We start from the raw sequence: 17,899 nt of genomic DNA on the forward strand, positions 1-17,899 counted from the left end.
TAGAAATGCAACCCAACCTTTCCCAAGAGATTTAATGGCAAGCCAAAGCTCACACTATAGGAGCATCCAATCTCCACGTTCCAGGATGAGGTTGGGACAAAGACAAGCTCTTCCCGCCTTAGCCCCAGCCCTTTAGCCTAGACTACCGGGAAAAGAGCTCTTTAGCTGTGGGCTCCAATGGGAAACTGGTCAACCAGTACTAAGATACTGGAGCAGGGATCTGGGGCGGGGCCTGGGGAGGCTCCGCCCTTTGCGTCATTAAGGCGGGGCATTCCCCACCCAGAGCTCCAGGTAGCCTTAGAGCCAACAGCGGGAGATGGCGGGCTGCACTCGCCCGGAGGCGGGGGCGGGGCAGGCAAGGGGCGTTACTGCGACCCATGATGTCACTGTCGCGGCGGACCTTGGCGATCCCCGGCCAGCTGTGTTGCTCGGTTGCATCGCTGGAGATCGGAACAGGCAGCTCGCTCATGAGTCATGGACTTCCCCTGGCCCCTCCTCGACCACTCCCACTCTCTCTCAGGGCCCCCCCGTAGGGGCTAACGCGGGCGCGGCGGCTCCGAGGGGGTGGGGCTGCTGGGAATGGCTGTGCCCCCTTCAGCTCCAGTGCCGTGCTCGCCCTTTTACCTGCGGAGGCAGGAGCCTTGCCCGCAGTGCTCATGGAGCATGGAGGAGAAGGCGGTGGCCAGCGCCGGCTGCTGGGAGCCTCCAGGGCCCCCGAGGGCCGCCGTCCCGTGCTTCGGCGTCACGGTGGACCAGGACGACATCCTCTCTGGTGCCCTGCGCCTCATTCGGGAGCTGCGGCCGCACTGGAAGCCCGAACAAGTTCGGACCAAGGTAGCCGAGAGGGCGTGAGGCCGGGGATGGGGCGCTGCCCGGGCTGCAGAGGGGCTGCGTGGACGCCCGTCAGTGCATCCTCCAAGTGCGGGTTCCAGGGTTTTGCGGCTGTTGCGCAGGAGAGGTTTTGGACCGTGGTTTGAATATGTGTGTAGCTCTCCATTTCTCTTTGATCCCTATGCAAAGCTGGGCTCACGCTTCCCTGGACCCTCCCCATTCGCCTGCTCCTGAGGTTCCCAAAGCATGCCGCCGGAGGTCCACCTGCCCACTGTCAGCGTGCTGCGCGTGCAGCCCCACCCCCTGTCGCTGCGTGCTTGTCCCCTAGTTGCTCAGAAGTGCTACCCAGCCACTCTGACAACCAGAGAAGCACGAACTTTTAAGGAAACCTCCCCCTACACCCATGCTGTTCCTTCGCCCTAACGTGAGATCCAAGCCTCGGGGATCTGAGCATTCCTTATGGCCCCAGGAGCCAGTCCTGTGCAATTCAGAATTCCAGCTAAGCCCTGAGACCTTCTTCACGTGGCCTGAGGCTAGCTCTGAGCAACGCCCCTTTTGACCCCCACCCCATTTTCTTCCCACCTCAGCTGAATACTTTGTCCCCCCACACACACCTGTGGGCAGAACTGCCCACTGCTTACTCCCTCCCTAGCTGTCCTGCATTCTCTTAAAAACCTACCCAGCCCTACACCCCTGGCAGCCTGCTGCGGAGGGTTCGGCCCGTGTCATAGGCCTTCTGAGTATGGAACAGGCAGCTCTTAGGAGAATCTGGGCTGAATGTGGTAACATTTTCAGAAGACCTGATCAGGAACAGACGGTAAAGGCATCAAGCCGATTTGAGATTAAACTCAGCACTGCATAGCAGATGCTAATCTGGACCCCCACTAGGCCTGTCTTCTCACCTAGAAAGGGTGGGTTCAGGTAGCCCCTGAAGTCCCATCCAGCTCTGCCCCGTGGCGCCCATAAACCTTTAGTTCAGGGTTCCTCCCTCCTTATCACCCTGCCCAGAGAGTCTGGGCTCCCACTCATGTTGTCTCCTGTTCCTCCTGGTGTGGAATTCAGAGATTCAAGGACCTCTGGCTACCAAAGCCCTGGGAAGAGTGCCAACTTCAGTACCCTCCTTGTCTCTCTGCCACTGGATAGAGCAGGAGATACAGCTCTGAGAGCCCTTGCCTGCCTTAATGAGAGGCAGCTGGTCAGGGTGTCTGTCTGGGCAACATCCAGCCCTCCCTGGCTACATTCTCATCTGCAGTGGGGTTCTTTCAGGGCCAGGATGGAGAAAGGAGGGGAGGGCCTCTCTCCACTGCCTAGTGCAGACGTGGCCACTGTGCTAGATAGCATGGCCTGGAGGCGCAGCTAGGCTGAGTGAGTGTGCCTGGACTCAGTGTGGCCCCTCCTTCCCACCCACCACCATGAGTGTCCCTTTATTCCAAGGCACAGTTTAGTACTAGCTGGTGTGGGGTTGTGTTCAGCATTCCAGTGAACGCATTCTGTTTTGACTGAAGCTCTGGGAAGAGAGCAGAGGACCATGCCGCACCCTCCCACCCATGGCTGTCCTCTCCCCATGCTAGCGCTTCAAAGACGGCATCACCAACAAGCTATTGGCCTGCTATGTGGAGGAGGACATGCGGGACTGCGTGTTGGTCCGGGTGTATGGGGAGCGCACGGAGTTGCTGGTGGACCGGGAAAATGAGGTCAGAAACTTCCAACTGCTGCGAGCACACGGCTGCGCCCCCAAACTCTACTGTACCTTTCAGAACGGGCTGTGCTACGAGTATGTGCAGGGTGTGGCCCTGGGACCAGAACACATCCGAGAGCCCCAGCTCTTCAGGTGAGGAGGGAACAGGGCATTATACATCATTTTCTCAGAGGCTGTGGTTTTGATGGTCTTGGCTGTGAACAATGAAGAAAGAGTCATAAGGCCCGCCATTGCATTGAAAATATTTGTTAATATATACTACTCAGAGGCTACACCATCCTATAGGCTTACAGGGGTATCCACTAGGGGGTTGAGTTCCAGGGGAACACAGCAGAGACCAGATTGTTACCGCACCCCACCCCACCCCATTTCTCAAACCTCTGTCCATCTGTCTGCCGTGGAAATGTTCAGAAGCCCCAGGAATGACAGTCCGAGGCAAATTCTGAAGGTACACAGGCTCTCTAGCCTGCCTGTCTTTCTTTTTTATTTGTTTTATGTTTATTGGAGTCAGAGCCTTCCAATGTAGCAATGGCTGTCCTGGAATTTGATATGTAGACCAGGTTGGCTTTAAACTCTAAGAGACCCACTTGCTTCTGCCTCCCAAATGCTGGGATTAAAGGTGTATGCCACCTTGACCAGCTTCCCTCCCATCTTTTGCAAAGACAGAAAAGTGTGAAGACCAACGAGCCTACGCAGGATGAACGAACTCAACTTTAGCAGGCTGGACTAGCCTCTCCTCCCCCATAGCTGAGGGCCCTTTGGGTTCCCTGACAATGAACATCCAGGTCTGAAGCACTGCTGAAGCCTTCATGCAGAAGGCCCACAAGGACTACGGCCTAGTCCCAGTAAAGCCCTGGATATGTAGCACCTAGGAACTGTGTTTAACCTTCAAGCCCTGTGGATACGACTCTAGAGCAGAGAGCATACCTACCACTCTCAATGCTCTGACTGAGGTTGGGCAGGGGTCAAGCAATATCCTCTTCTCCCCCCAACCCCTCAGAGTCATGAACGATGTGGATAAAGGCCATCAGACTATCATCGTGAGGCCCGAGGTTTACTCCCGATGCTGGAGACAGCAGTGCAGGGTCTGTCTAGGGGCTTTGCTTGGCATATGCTGTGCCCAACTCACAAGGAAGGAAACTTTTCTGGCATACTGAGGGCAGTAATGCCCACCTATGGGTAGGCTTAGCCTCTTCTGTGCTGCCCACCAGTCAACCCACGAAAGTCCATTTGACTCTCTTTGCATACGTGGCTGGCCCTCCAGCCTTCAGTGCTGCCTCAAAGACTGCTGGGGCCCCAGGACAGTGTATTTGAGTTCTGTGTTACAGCTGTGTGTCCGGTAGAGGGTGTGAAGGGCGTGCCCACCTATGCAGGGGTCACTGGAGTTCAAACTGAGCATACCAACCTGGAGAAGTGAGGTCAAAGCAGAGTATGGGGGACCCTGCCCTGCTGCCCCACCCCCACCCCATGGCTCCTCCCTTAGTCTTGCGTAAATAAGCTCAAATATTGGCAGGTCCTCACCACTCCTAAGTCTCTCTCCGCCTCTCTGAACCTCAGGCCATCACTCACTCTTTTTCTGGAAACAATTACTACTGTCAGGAAAATTGAAGGGGGATTTAGGTGCTGTAATAAGAAGTTGGTGTCTGGGGGAGAGCCAGAAATTGGGGTGAGTGTGGGAGGTAGGCCTTTCCTTGGTGGCTTTCCCAGGATGGAGCTTTTCCCATCCTGTCATGGTGACAGGGTATCTGAAGGAACGCCCACCCCCACCCCCACCCTCCCTATCCCTTGAGCCCACCCCAGACTGGTGTGCTGAGGCTCTGCAGCTTAAAAATGCTGACTACTGAAGTGACTTCCGTCCGCTCTTCACACCACAAGCTCTATTGACATTCAAGGAACTGCTCCATTCGCAGAAGGAAGACTAGGGCGGGGCCTCAGGTCTGTGTCTGCTTTTCACAGACCTTTAGTGGGCTCTCACCTTCTCCAAGACCTCTGACCTCCCGTGCACCTACTCAGCCAGGGGTCAGTCCTCCACCCTCCAGGAAGTGGGAGGCTTGGGGAGGAGCCTGAACTTGCCACCGTCCTGCTATTTGTAGGCTAGTCCCTTCCCAGGCCTGGCAAGGGGGGAGGTGTCCTCTGGACAGCTCTGTAACAAGGTTTCAAACAAGCAGCGCCTTTGTTGTTCTTCCCAGGGATTATTATTCCAGCAACAGGCAGAGGCAAGGGAAGCTCAGAAGCTTGGAAGCTGGAGGGTTGGCAGGCAGTTAGGGCTGGACTGCAGAAGGGAGGGCCGGCAGAGACCAGCTGGGACCCCACCCTCCCTCCATGCCGACCTCCACACTGGCCTTGGCGCTCGGTTCTTATCAAGGTCCTTCCCTCCTCAGTAGCCAGGCCTCTGCTCATCTCTGCTCGCTCCTCCCTGCTACCCACTCCTCCTCCAGGACCTTGGATAATGTCTGTGGGAGAACTGGAAAATAGAAGGCTGGTTTGTTTTGCGTCCTTGGTGCCTGTCCACCATTATCACCTCCCGGTGATGTCAGAAGGGCTGCCCTGGGCTAGCCTCCCCATCGTGGCCAGACTGATAATGATATTTCCTCTTTCCCTAGCATCAACACCCACAGAGCTCTTCATAGAATGGGACCCACTGCCACCTCTCCTGGGAGGAGGAGGAAGGCTCCTGCCCTTATGCCTGGTTACCCCTGTGTTCTGGGAGGGAGAGGTAGCTGCTATAGGAAGGCTGAGAAGAGCCAAGCTACTGGCCTGGGGCAAATGGTCCTCTGATTTTCTCTGGCCGAGCTCTGGGACTACAAAAGCAGCAATGGCTAAAGGTCTTACTGCATTTTTCTGCCTTCTGCTGAAACAGGCTTTGGGAGACCAAGGGCTCCTGGGACCTGTAATGACCTCACCTGTGGCCTTCTGGCTAGTGCCCAGAAGAACCTTCCAGACCTTTTCTGGTCAGGAGGGGCGGAGCCAGAGGACAAGCCCTGTACTGACTCTCTGTTCCTCCCTTTTCTGTCGTAGGTTGATCGCCTTAGAAATGGCTAAGATTCACACCATCCACGCCAATGGCAGCCTGCCTAAGCCCACGCTCTGGCATAAGATGCATCGTTATTTCACGCTGGTCAAGGATGAGATCAGTCCCAGGTATAGAGATCTGAGAGGGCTCAAGGCTGCCACTGCCTCTGCCCGCCCCCTACGCTTGGCTCCCGCCCACTCTTAGAGGAGGCCCAGGGATGCAGTTGCCTGTGAGGAGGAGTTTCTCCCGAGCAGCTTCTCTCCTGAGCCACAGGCCCTGCAGAGGGAGGCCATTGGCTGCATCCCAGCAACAGGGATCTGCAGGTTTGCATACTAGCATCTATTTCTCTTTGACTTTTCTGCCTGTGTCAGGCAGGGATTAGGACAACTCCCCTTTTTTTTCTTAGACTAGTATTGCTTGAGAAAGCTTTGCTCCCCTGTCAGGCTGTCAGTGTAGGCTTTAGGCTCACACATCAGGACTTCTGTCTTGGGAACCATGGGAGGGTGGAGCCTCTGGGAACCTGAGGTCCTGAGCTCAGTGGGATCCTAAGGAGAAAACACCAAGCCCTTGGGGATGTCAAGGTCTCCTGAGTGCCTGGACTCCTCTTGTGCCTGTGTAGCTTTGGAAACCATGTCCCCCACATCCACTGATTCTTGAAATGCTCCTTCTAGGGACAGAGGTTTCCCTCCCATCCAAGCAAAACAGGGTCTCCCAACTCCTCCCCTTAATTCCCACTTTTTGAGACAGTATAGGCCCCTCTGGCCTGGAACTTGCTATGTAGACCAAGCTAGCATTGAACTAACAGAGATCTGCCTGCCTCTGTCTCCTAAGAGCTGGGATTAAAGATGTGTGTTATCATATCTAGTAAGCATCACCTTTTAAAATGTATTTGAATGAATGTCCTTGATTGACGGATAATTATGCATACAATGATAAGATCAGGATGACACGTGCCTTCAAGTGATTGTCACTTCTTTGTGCTGGACACTCAAAGTCCTCTCCTGGCAGTTTTTGAAATATACTGTTAATTTGAATGCCACTTCTGCTGAAGTGTCAAAGGAGTGGAGTGGTAAGAAGGAGGTCTGAGAGAAAGGACTCTCATTCCCTCCTCTGAGACGGCCGTCACGAACTCTGACCCCATTGTGCATCTCTTGCACACACCCATGACTCTATACACCCAGTGATTGTTCTCTCAGTGCCCTGCATGGCACTAGCCTGTCCTCTGTCTGACCATGTTCACATCCTGGGACAAGGACTTCTGTGTCTCTGAAAACTAGAGTGTAGTATGTCCCTCCAGCCAGTGCCATTATTTGACAGATGGAGACAGGACTTGCTAGTCACTAGGTGTGGGGCTGGCACTCAGACATGCTTGGACATTACAGGTTCCCTTGACTGCTGTCCTGTGATGCTTTGGTGACTAATCTTATCAGGAAGAGAGAGGCCCTTCATGAAGAGCTGACCAACTTCCTCATTCATTCATTCATTCATTCATTCATTCATTCGTCAGGCCCTGCCTTACTCAGTCCTTCATTTCACAAACATTGATTAACTGGGATTAAAATGGTAGAAAACTGAAGGCGATTGTGATACAGGCCCTGCCCGTGAGGAGTTTAGAAACCGGCTGTGTAAACAGAACATGTCTGTACTAGGCACAAAAGACAGCAGGGTGTGTCATACATAAGCAGGGATAGGAAGGGGCAGCAAAAGTCACCTTGGCAGAGGCAGCAGGGCAAGATGAGAGGGGCTGCTCTGGTTCAGAAGACAGACCTCCCCGAGGCTGCCAAGTAGGTGGGTATGGCTGGAACAGACGATCAGGAGGCTGCTCGAGGGGGAATCCGGAGCTTGAGGGAAGGCAGCTTGGGTAGCAGGCTAAGGAGCCAGGGCAGAAGGGGACAAGCCTCAGGAAACCAGGAAGGTGTGTTGGGTTTTTGTTTGTTAGAGACAGAGTCTATTGCATGTAGCCCACACTGGCCTCAAACTCAGGTAGCCCAGGCTAACCTGTCTTAAACTCACAATCCTACCGCCCTGGTCTCCCAAATGCTAGGATTACAAGTGAGTGCCCCATGCTATTACCACGACTATGAAGGTATCTGAGTCAGAGCTATGGTTTAGGAAGGGATCTTTTGGGCATAAGGATATCTCTGGTGAAGGAACTGGCTGTGCGTTTGAGGTAGGGAGATAAGCTGCAGGGCAGGTTCTAGGACCAGGAGACCCAAGCTAGGAGAGCAAGATCCTCCATAGAGTGCTTGCTGAATGTGCTTGGCCAGTCCAGGTTAGGGAAGGCTCTTATTGGACCCAGGACTGCATGTAGGTGGTCCCCTCGAAACATGGAACACATATGGGCAACATCACTTGGAACAGCTTGATGGATGGATGGGAATAGAAGACAATGTCAGAGAGTGCAGAAAATGATTGGTGGCAATAGTGGTCATTTGGCCCTGGGTGGGCATTGGGGGCTGGTAACTACCTTAGGGACACAACGGGGGGGGGGATACTGATGGATGGGCCGATGGGAGGGCAAAGACAGAGAGCTAGGAGACTGAAGCAGTAGAGAATTGGTCCCTTAGAGGAGAACAAACTTTTGCCTCTCCAGTGGGAACTGGCTGGAGATGGCCAAGCAAGCAGCAGTCCCTCCTCAGGCAGGAGGCCCAGGCCTTCCAGGGACCCCAGCCCCTCATCCCTTCCTCTGTTTCTGGGTGGCCGTGATGGCTACCCCGCTGCCATCAGAGGTGAGGGAACTTGGTGCTATTTAGACAGCAAAGCTGGCAGAGGTCCATGTGTTCTGGGAGGGACACCATGCAGTCAAAGGGGCCCCTGGAGAAAGGCTTGGATTGTTCTCACAACAAATATCACAGTGGCCTTGGTGTGGCCAGGGTAGGGTCAGACTGAGGGCAGAGATTGGGAGCGGGCATCCAAATGTCACAGACTGATTTTCAGACTGAGACCTGGGCAAACCAAAGGAAGTCTCCTCAGCCCTTGTCTTGAGATAGCCCCAGAGTAAGAAAGAAGTCTTAAAGTAGCTGTTCAGGGAGGGCTACGGCTGAGGGTGGAGCTTGGCCTTCCCTCTGTCTGTGTCTGCCTTCTCAGAGACCGAAGGAACAGATCAAGGTACACAACCCTGTGGTGAGGACCCATGGGAGGCTGGGAACCCAGGTGGGCTGCGGTGTTGGGTCCGATTGTGCCCAAGCTACGGAGCATCTGCATGGTGCTTCTCTTCCTTCTGGAGCCTTCGTTTCCCAGTGATGCCAAGTAAAAGACCTAAGACCCCTCTGGCTTTGGCTTCCCTCTTCTACAGGGGACACGGGGACATCTCAGTTCTGTCCAGTGGAGAGATGAATTAGGGCCCATCTCATTATTGTCTTCCCCTGCTATCCCAGGCCCAGCACCCCTCTCCCATGGATAGCTCTGACTTTGGAAAGACTGTGCTGTTTGGCTTTTTCAGTGTACACAGACCTGTGTGTCCGAAAGGCCAAAGCTCAGAGCCCCTGAGTACAGTGTGCCCTCGCCCAGCGTCTGCATTGACCTATGACAAATCATTCCCCGGGGTGCTTGGCAGACAACACTACTTTGGTGTGACATGGGGGTGGATGGATGTAGCCTCGTGCATTTTTGCTCAGCCTTTAATCTGGTCTAGCAGGAGCCGGGGACAGGAAGCACTCATAACCCAAGCTGATAGGATTTAGTTGCTGGGAGTGATGGAACAAGGCTCTCACACCGGGTGTGTTGGGGGAGGGGAATGGGTGCTTTTGCTTCTCTGACAGTGCACAGTGTATAGCTCACCTTCTTTCAGGTCTGTGAGATGACTGCTTAGACACAAATCTATGACGTCGTCGGCTGCTGTGTCTAAGGGGCCACACCAGGGCACGTGTCTCTGCCATTTCTCCAGTCCATCCGGGGATTCTGTTATTGATGAGTCTCGTCTTACGGAGGCACAACCTCTCTTGCGGGGTTTCCAGCACCCTTGGCCACTTCTGTTCCCCTTCTCACCATTATTCCCATGGGCCCCACTCTCGCTCCCTCTGGAGCCTCTATGGCCTCTTGACATTTGTTGTCACCTCTCCTATCTTTTCCTGAGTCCCCCTTCCTCACCCTTCCCCTTTCACAACATAGCAGGGGTGCCATTTAGTCAGTAACTTTCATCTTCTGCCAGCTACTTTTATGACCAGGTTTTAATCTGCTCCTCAATGTAACCATGGGAACCAGAAGGACAGGGCACACTTACGTGTGACAAAAGCGGGGGCTTTGCTGGACTGGCCTTTTGTCTGAGGTCTCCATCGATCATAAAGGAATGGTCTGGCTAGTTTAAGGCTTGCCTTTTTGAGCACTCTGCAACGTGCAACCTTTTCCCCCACTGTCCAGCCTTTCTGCAGATGTCCCCAAAGTGGAGGTGTTGGAACAGGAGCTGGCCTGGTTGAAGGAACACCTGTCCCAGTTGGATTCCCCTGTGGTGTTCTGTCACAATGATCTACTCTGCAAGAATATCATCTATGACAGTGACAAAGGTACAGCCCTTCACGCCCCTCAGATGCAGAGGGCACAAGCAGTTGGTTGGTCTGCCGATTTCTAGGAGAGAAGGGTTTTGACTTTCGTTTTTCATGGAGGACACGGGTATGCCTTATGTTGATCTTAGTTTGTGAGAAAGAAGAGGAAAGGAACAGAAAAGTCCCACTTAGAAAAACACATTCTAAGAGAAAACATAAAATCTTAGCTAGGAAGCTCTTTAGCATCAGGACACCCAAGCCATGAGTCCTGGTGATTTTATGGCCTTTTGAGAATATCATGGCTGCTCTGAGGCTTGAGCAGGCGTGGGGAGTGAGAAAGAGAAGAGAGAGGGAGATCACCCGCCTTTCACTGTTGCTGAGAATGCAGCCCCCTGGAAATAAAGGTGTCCCTCATTAGATGAGGCAGATTGGTTGGGGACATCTAAGTATGCCAACATGCATGTGTGCCCAAGTCTCCAAAAAAATTTGCAGAGTGGAACTAGACAGGGAGAGTCCTTGACTCCCATGCCTGAGACCCAGAACCTTGTCCCCCTTGCCCCTGAAAGCAAGTGAAAATAAATAGTATTCACATGTGACTTCCATAGAGCATCCTCTGGTACCTTCTGGTTACCTTCCGTACCCAACACAGTAGAAATATGAACTAAATAGTTTTGTTGAGGATGTTGTCTTAGGAATAGCAAAGGGCAAAAGTCTGTACATGTTTAGTGCACATGGATTTTTAATGTAGAATTTTATGTGTAGGACTATTTTGCCTGCATGTATGCCTGTGTGCCACATTGACACACAGATGACAGATGAGGGTGATGGGTCCCATGGCCCTGAGGTTATGATTGGCTGTAAGCCACTGTGTGGGTGCTAGGGATCAAACTTCAGATCCTCTGCAAGAGAGCCCATGCTCTTTTTTTTTTTTTTTTAATTATATGTAAGTACACTGTAGCTGTCTTCAGACACTCTAGAAAAGGGAGTCATATCTCATTAGAGATGGTTGTGAGCCACCATGTGGTTGCTGGGATTTGAACTCCAGACCTTTGGAAGAGCAGTCGGGTGCTCTTACCCACTGAGCCATCTCACCAGCCCCGAGCCCATGCTCTTAAGCTCGGAGCGTGGGTCTCGGTCCCTCGGATTCAATTTTGAAGATTTCCAAGTCTCTAGTTAGATGAATTCATGGATGTAGGACCCACAGACATGGTGGCCAGAGATACTTGTTTTGCTTCTGATTCTTAGCTATGCTGTGGACAGGTGCCATTAGATGGGGAACCTGAGGACCCAGTTGAGCTGGAGAGGGCTGGAGCTATGGGGAGGACAGGTGGGCAGATGGGAGCAGCCTGAACGGATGCCATAGATATCAGGGAGGGTCAGAGGGTGTCTTGTGGAGGTCTGGAAGACTGATCATGCCCCGTTTCCAGATCTGGGACCAGTTCTCATCATTTCTCCTCTTCCCCACAGACCTCGTGTGCTTCATTGACTATGAATATGCAGGGTACAACTACCAGGCGTTTGACATTGGCAACCATTTCAATGAGTTTGCAGGTAGGGGGGATTGCTCTGACCTCAGTGCCCTCCTTATGACGGGGTGCCAGCTCTGTGGGGAGGACCACACACGGTTCTAGACTTGAGAGTTGGGCACAGCCTGCTTTTAAAGAGCAACGGACTTCACAGAAGGGAACTCCCTGCCCAGAGTTGACCTCTGCCAGCCTGTGGGGCAGTTTTGTACAAATGAAGAAAATGCATTCACTGTGGGGTTCCCAGGAGCTGCTCAGCCTGATGTGTCAGGATAAGAAAGACCCCCTTCCAAACTGGGCTCAGGAGCACTGACCTGTACTCTCAGCTATTTGGAAGGAGGCAGGAGGGCCCTAGCTTAAGGCCTGTCTACTTAGTGAGACCACTATCTTAAAATTACAGATAGTTATGAATATATTTCAGTGGTAGAGCACTTGCCTGGGATGTACAGGAAACTGAATTCAATATCCAGTAAAAAAAAAAAAAAAGGGTAGGAAGGAAGAGAAGAGAAGAGAAGAGAAGAGAAGAGAAGAGAAGAGAAGAGAAGAGAAGAGAAGAGAAGAGAAGAGAAGGGGGAAGGGGAAGGGGAAGAGGAAGAGGAAGAGGAAAGAAAAAGGAAAGAAAGAAAAAAGGAAGGAAGGAAGACCCCTTTCTCAAGACAGGCAGAGCCTCACAAACTTGGCTAGCACTCTGTCATGCTAAGCACAACTTGTTCAATCGCCCATGAAGGCCTGGAATGTAGATATGTGACCAAATCATCTGTAAGTAGTTGTTTTCATGGCGTCCTGAAGCGAATGACCTAGGCAGAGCTAGCTAGAAGCGTTTCTGCAACTTGATTTCCTAAGTTTCAATCCCGGTTTGGTTGTTACTAGTGGTGGGGTCGAGGTCACTGCCTCTGTGGCTCTAAGTGGGGGTGGTGTCATACCTATGTCACACCATTTCGCTAACACACACAAGGCTGGGTGTGGTGATGCATGCCTTCAATCCTGGCACTCTGGAGGCAGAAAGAGGCGGACAGATCTTTTGTGAACTTGAAGCCAACCTGGTCTAAATAGTAAGTTCCCGAACAGCCAGGACTATAGAGAGAGACCCTATCTCAGAGAGAGAGAAAAAAAGTCTCTGCCCTCTCCGCCAGACTTCATAACCGTACCATAAAGAGACGGCAGTCTAAGATCGATCCACGGAAGGGCACCAGGGCAATGTTTTCCAGCTTGAGGACTTGTTCAAAAACAGTTTGATAGGACCATGGAGTCAACTCCTCAATGGCCTTGGACACAGTTGGAGGGCCATCTGCAGGCTGGCATGTGGGCTTGTCAGGGTGACATGCTGGCCTAGGGCTTAGGAAAGCTGAGGTGCCACCCTCAACTGTGAAGCCATCCTTTGGCCACTCCCCTAACCACCCCAACCCACCCCAGGTTGATTGATGGATCATATCTCTTTTAGAACCTTCAGGGACCAGGCACATGCCCAGCTCTCTGGGGCACTCAGAGGGAGGGGTATGGGCCTCAGCTGAGCTGTGATGAGCTAAGGGGAAGGGCATATGCCTGGCCGTGCTCAGCTGCCAAGAGGCCTCTGCAGAGGCATGAGTCCTGATCCGGTGCACAGAGCAAAGTTCAGCTGGAGCTTATCCAAAGTGGGCGGACTGTAACCTTTAGGAGCTGGCAAACACACTCTGGGCAATAGGAAGATACAGGTCCAATCCAGCCCCGCCTCCAACTGGCTGTGTGTGCTGGGCCTTCTCATGTGCAAGGGGATGTACCACCCACAGACTTGGAACTCAGAAACTGTGTCTAAGGAACAAGTGGGAAGAGGTGTAGAAGAGAACGGAGAGACCCCGGAGGGAGACGGTGGCCCGGCTCTGCTCCCGCCTTAAACTACCTCATTCCTCTTCCTGGCCTCCCCTGTGCAGAGCACATGCTTGGGAAGCAACTTGAGGACACTTAGGTCAGGGAAGGATGCAAACAAGGCTGTCAGTTGTGGGGAGCAATGGAGGTGGGACACTTCCCTGGGAAATGCCAGTAAAAGCAGTGGCAGGCATTTAACAGTGGTAGCTCAGTCCTAAGACTTCCTGTGAAGCTTCACTTTATAGAAAGGCAGACATGACATATGGTGGCACTGCCTTGGGATCCCACCCCATACAGGGCAGGACCTGGCCCTTGACCCTTCAGCCTGCCTCATTCCTCAGCTATAGGTAAATGGTACCCAGCTGGGAAGAGGAGACCCCTCCACCCGTTAGGTTATCCTCACACAGCTCCTCCTCAGGCCAGCCCACAGCTCAACAGAGGAGACTCCTGGGCGCAAACGTGAGGGGAGCTTTTCTAGCAACTTCTGTCTCCCCTGCTCCTTAGGTGTGAATGAGGTTGATTACAGCCGGTATCCAGCTCGGGAGACCCAGGTGCAGTGGCTGCGTTATTATCTTGAGGCGCAGAAGGGGACAGCTGCATCCCCCAGGGAGGTGGAGCGGCTTTATGCACAAGTCAACAAATTCGCTCTGGTGAGTGCTGGGACCCGACATAGCCTCCCACCCAGAGCCCAGGGTCAGTTGTTCTTAGTTAGAGCATCTACTGCAGTGATGATACACCATGACCAAAGCAACTTGGGTGGGAAAGGGTTTATTTTGCCTTACAGCTTGAAGTCTGTCATTCAGGGAAGTCAAGGTGGGAACCTGGCAGCAGGAACTGATGTAAAGGCTAGGAGGAGTGCTGTTGACTGGCTTGCTCCCCGTGGCTTGTTCAGTCTGCTCTCTCATGCCATCCAGGGCCTCCAGCCTAGGGAGTAGCACTGCCCACAGTGGACTGGGCCCTCCCAAATCACTCTTGAAAACGTCTTACAGACTGGCCTACAGGCCAATCTGGTGGAGGTATTTTCTCAATTTAGGTTCCCTCTTCCTAAATGACTCTAGCTTGTGTTAAGTTGACATAAAATGTTGAGGCACCCCAGTTGAGGACTGTACTCTACATAGAAAAGGTCAGAAAACAGCCATCGCAGGTATCCCCTCAATGCTCCTGCTGCCCCTGCCAGCTAGCCTGGGCACTCACCTCTCTAGAGTAATTCCAAGAAAGACCTTGGCTTTCTCATTCGGCAAATCTGTTTGGATGGACAGTTCTCTCTGCTAGCTAACCTTAGCATTTTAGGCTGCAATAGGACCCTTCTTTTAACCACTACCTAGCTCATAACTCACCAGCCTTGCCTCCAGGCTCCTCCCACCAGCACTGCATTCAAATGGTAATGCCACTTCTCCAAGGAAAATGGTTCCTGCCAGGTGCCCACCCGTGTGTGTCTAGGGAAATAGCAACATGCAGTGAGACAAGCCAGCCACTCCAGGTTTCACAGTTCATCAGTGCTTAGAAAAATCCACCATTTCTGTGATCGATTGGCTGTCCTGGTTCACACTAGCCCAAACCCTCTTCCTCCCTTGTTGCACCCTAAGAACAAATCTCAACTTTTATACGAAAATTGCCCCATTTCTACCTGGCTCACCTATGCCCCTTCTAAGCCATGGGAAGGGAAGTAGAGGGAACCCTTTGTAGCAACTGTGTGGACAAAGCTTGGGGTGGAATGGGAGAAGCCCTAAGGGTACGCCCCCGTGCCTGGGAGGGGGATAGTGTTGTAGCTTTGAGAGATAACTGGGAATCATAGCTTTCTCACTCTTTGAGCCTGGGGTGGAGGTAGGCAGGCTGGAGGACTCCACCTTTTGCTTACCTGGATCTGGGTAGAACTGGCTCTGCTTGCCGTTTACAAGTAGGCAGTAAGCCCCCCCAAGTGCTGTCCAGTGGTCCAGCCTCCACGTCTTCCCACACCAGCCGGTGTTTAGCTCTGCAAGATCCCCACAGTGGCTGTGTCCCTCTCGCTGAGGGTTATGACAGGCGTGGCCTTGTAGGGCTGACCCTCTCTGGCCTGTTTACAGGCCTCTCATTTCTTCTGGGCACTCTGGGCGCTCATACAGAACCAGTATTCCACCATCAGCTTTGACTTCCTCAGGTGCGTATGGGGAGCGTGGGAAGATGTGTGGTGGGCGGTGAGAGGGGAGAGCCTTGACCACCACATGACCAAAGCTAGTCAGAACAGACCGTCAGTGTCCTTCCAGTGTGCAGCTGATCCATCCCCAGCAAGGGCTGCCCAGGAGCCCCACCAAACCTAGTGAAGGTGTTCCTATCCACCACTAAACCTCTTCCAGCAGTTCTCAGCCTGTGGGCTATGACCCCTTTGGCAAACCTGTCTCCAAAAATATTTACATTGTGATTCATAACAACAGCAAAATTGCAGTTAGTTGTGAAGTAGCAATGAAAATAATTTGCCGGGCAGTGGTGGCACACGTCTTTAATCCCAGCACTTGGGAGGCAGAGGCAGGCGGATTTCTGAGTTTGAGGCCAGCCTGGTCTACAGAGTGAGTTCCAGGACAGCCAGGGCTACACAGAGAAACTGTCTCGATAAAAAGGAAAAAAAAAAATTTATGGTTTGGGGTCACCACAACATGAGGAACTGTATTAAAGTGTCACAGCATTAGGAAGGTTGAGAACCACTGCTCTGTACTGTCCTGCCCAGCATCAGGGCCCACACTACTGGTGCCATCCTAGCCAAACTGTGAGAACCAGTGTGAAGGATAGAAAGCTGCCCAGCTCTGAGTTCAAGGCCAACCTGGTCTGCAGTGAGTTCAAAGACAGCCAGGACTACACAGAGAAACCTTGTCTACAAATTTAAAAAAAAAAAAAAAAAAAAAAAAAGGAGTTGATTTGGCTAGACCTGGTTGAGTTTGGAGTAGTCCTCAGTAGGCTGTCAGGCACCCTGCTCACCCACTTTCTTGCCTGTCCCTGGCAGGTATGCGGTGATCCGATTCAACCAGTACTTTAAGGTGAAACCTCAGGTGTTGGCCTTGGAGATGCCAAAGTGACCAGCCTACTGTTTCTCCATGTCCTCTTGCTGCCAGATCTGCTCCCCAGGGTGCCTTTCTGCCTTGGAGTTGGACACCCTGGGGCAAGGCAGGCACCCACAGAGAAGGCTCCCAGTGGATGCCAATGAAGACCTCATTTTCCTGTTTGGAGGGGCTGAGTCCCAGCGTTGGGGGGAGGGGAACCCCTTCATCCTGCCAGGCTTGGAGAGGAAGTGCCTGCAGATAGTGGGGGGGGGGAGGCCTGACTGCCCCTCTGTGAGAGCACAGTTGCCAGCCCAGGCCCTGCTAGAGCTTGGGCTGCCTCAGTTTGTCCTTGACCCTTCCTAGTAGGGGAGGGGAGGGTTCATTTCTACCTCTGGTGCCCCCCCCTCTCGCCTCCAACTGAGCCATGTATGCCTCGGGTGAGAAGTGCTGAGCTCCAAGCCAGCAGGAAGCCAACTCTGGCTTGTCATCTGGGGAGAGGTCCCAGCTGTGCTCGTTCCACAGCGCCTCCAGCAGCTGCCTCTCGTGAGGCTGCCAGCTTCTCCAAGCCGGATGCCATCTAGCCACCCCTTCTCCTGGTCCCCTCCTTGTGCTGCTGCCGTGCTCCTGCTAGGTCCCTGCAGAGAAGAGGATGGTAGACCTGGAGCAAGCATGACCTTGGGTACCAGAGGGCAGGCACCAGAGCCAGCATCCTCTTCCACTTCTCTTCCTTTTATTCTGAACTTAACCGAGATCTTCCCATGGGGGACTGAATGGCGGAAAGCAAGGGGGCAGGGCCTAGGCACCTGGAGGCCAGCACAGTTACCTGGACATGGCCAGATACTGAAGGTGTTGCCAGCTCGGTACCCACCTCCCAGTCCTTACAGGTCCTAAGGGAGTCTGGTATAGGCCCCTACTGTGATTCATTTGTAGATTATCATGGTTTTCTGCATTAAAACGTTTGTTTCTGGAATTCGGTCTGGAAGGACAGTGGCTTGGGATCTGATTGGTATGGATGCGTGTGGAGGTGCTGGGCCAGACTCGGCCTCCCTTCTGCCGTGCCTTTGGAGTTCACCCTGCTTAAAGCACAGCAGACTGTACACCTCTGGGCCACCCTCGTTGGGGCCTTCAAGGTCACGGATACTAATGGAGGACCTGGGGGAAAAGACGTGCCCAGGCATACAAATGGTGAGCTTGTGGCTAGCTGTCCTGATAGTGACCAGAACATGCTGTCCCTGCCTCTCCCCATCTGCCCTGCCCTGCTTCTCACGGGTTCTCTCTCATAAGGTTCTAGTTGGCCAGAGGATTTGGGGTGGTGACGGCACAGCAGCTAGATGAGGCCTGTGGACAAAGGTACCCGAATACCCTTGGTAGTGGGGCTCAGTGCCCCTCCTCCCCCATGCATAAGACCAGCCAGAGGTCCAAAGAGGAACTGAGAGGAGTCCCGAGATGATGGGGTCTAATTTTGCCTGAGATCAGAGTTTTGGAGTGAAATTAGGGCT

General features: G+C 53.0%; 1 protein-coding gene across 3 annotated transcripts; it reads left to right on the forward strand.

Annotated features, from left to right (window-relative positions):
• Positions 1 to 389: 389 nt before the first annotated feature.
• Etnk2 (ethanolamine kinase 2) lies at positions 390 to 17,370 on the forward strand. 3 transcript variants are annotated; one of them, XM_021167169.2, is made up of 8 exons: positions 390 to 834; positions 2,403 to 2,662; positions 5,549 to 5,671; positions 9,903 to 10,045; positions 11,492 to 11,575; positions 13,894 to 14,039; positions 15,453 to 15,526; positions 16,364 to 17,370. In XM_021167169.2, exons 1-8 carry the CDS (start codon positions 580 to 582, stop codon positions 16,434 to 16,436), a joined length of 1,158 nt encoding a protein of 385 aa, XP_021022828.1. In that variant the 5' UTR covers positions 390 to 579; the 3' UTR covers positions 16,437 to 17,370. The 3 variants fall into 3 exon arrangements, with proteins under 3 accessions (XP_021022828.1, XP_021022912.1, XP_021023000.1); XM_021167253.3 differs by lacking the exons at positions 390 to 834; positions 2,403 to 2,662 and adding an exon at positions 4,172 to 4,196; XM_021167341.3 differs by lacking the exons at positions 390 to 834; positions 2,403 to 2,662 and adding an exon at positions 4,735 to 4,895.
• The last annotated feature ends 529 nt before the right edge of the window (positions 17,371 to 17,899 follow it).

The sequence above is a fragment of the Mus caroli genome, unplaced genomic scaffold (assembly GCF_978045245.1).
Source record: "Mus caroli unplaced genomic scaffold, Mus_caroli_1 scaffold_1, whole genome shotgun sequence".
In the NCBI taxonomy this organism is placed as follows: domain Eukaryota; kingdom Metazoa; phylum Chordata; class Mammalia; order Rodentia; family Muridae; genus Mus; species Mus caroli.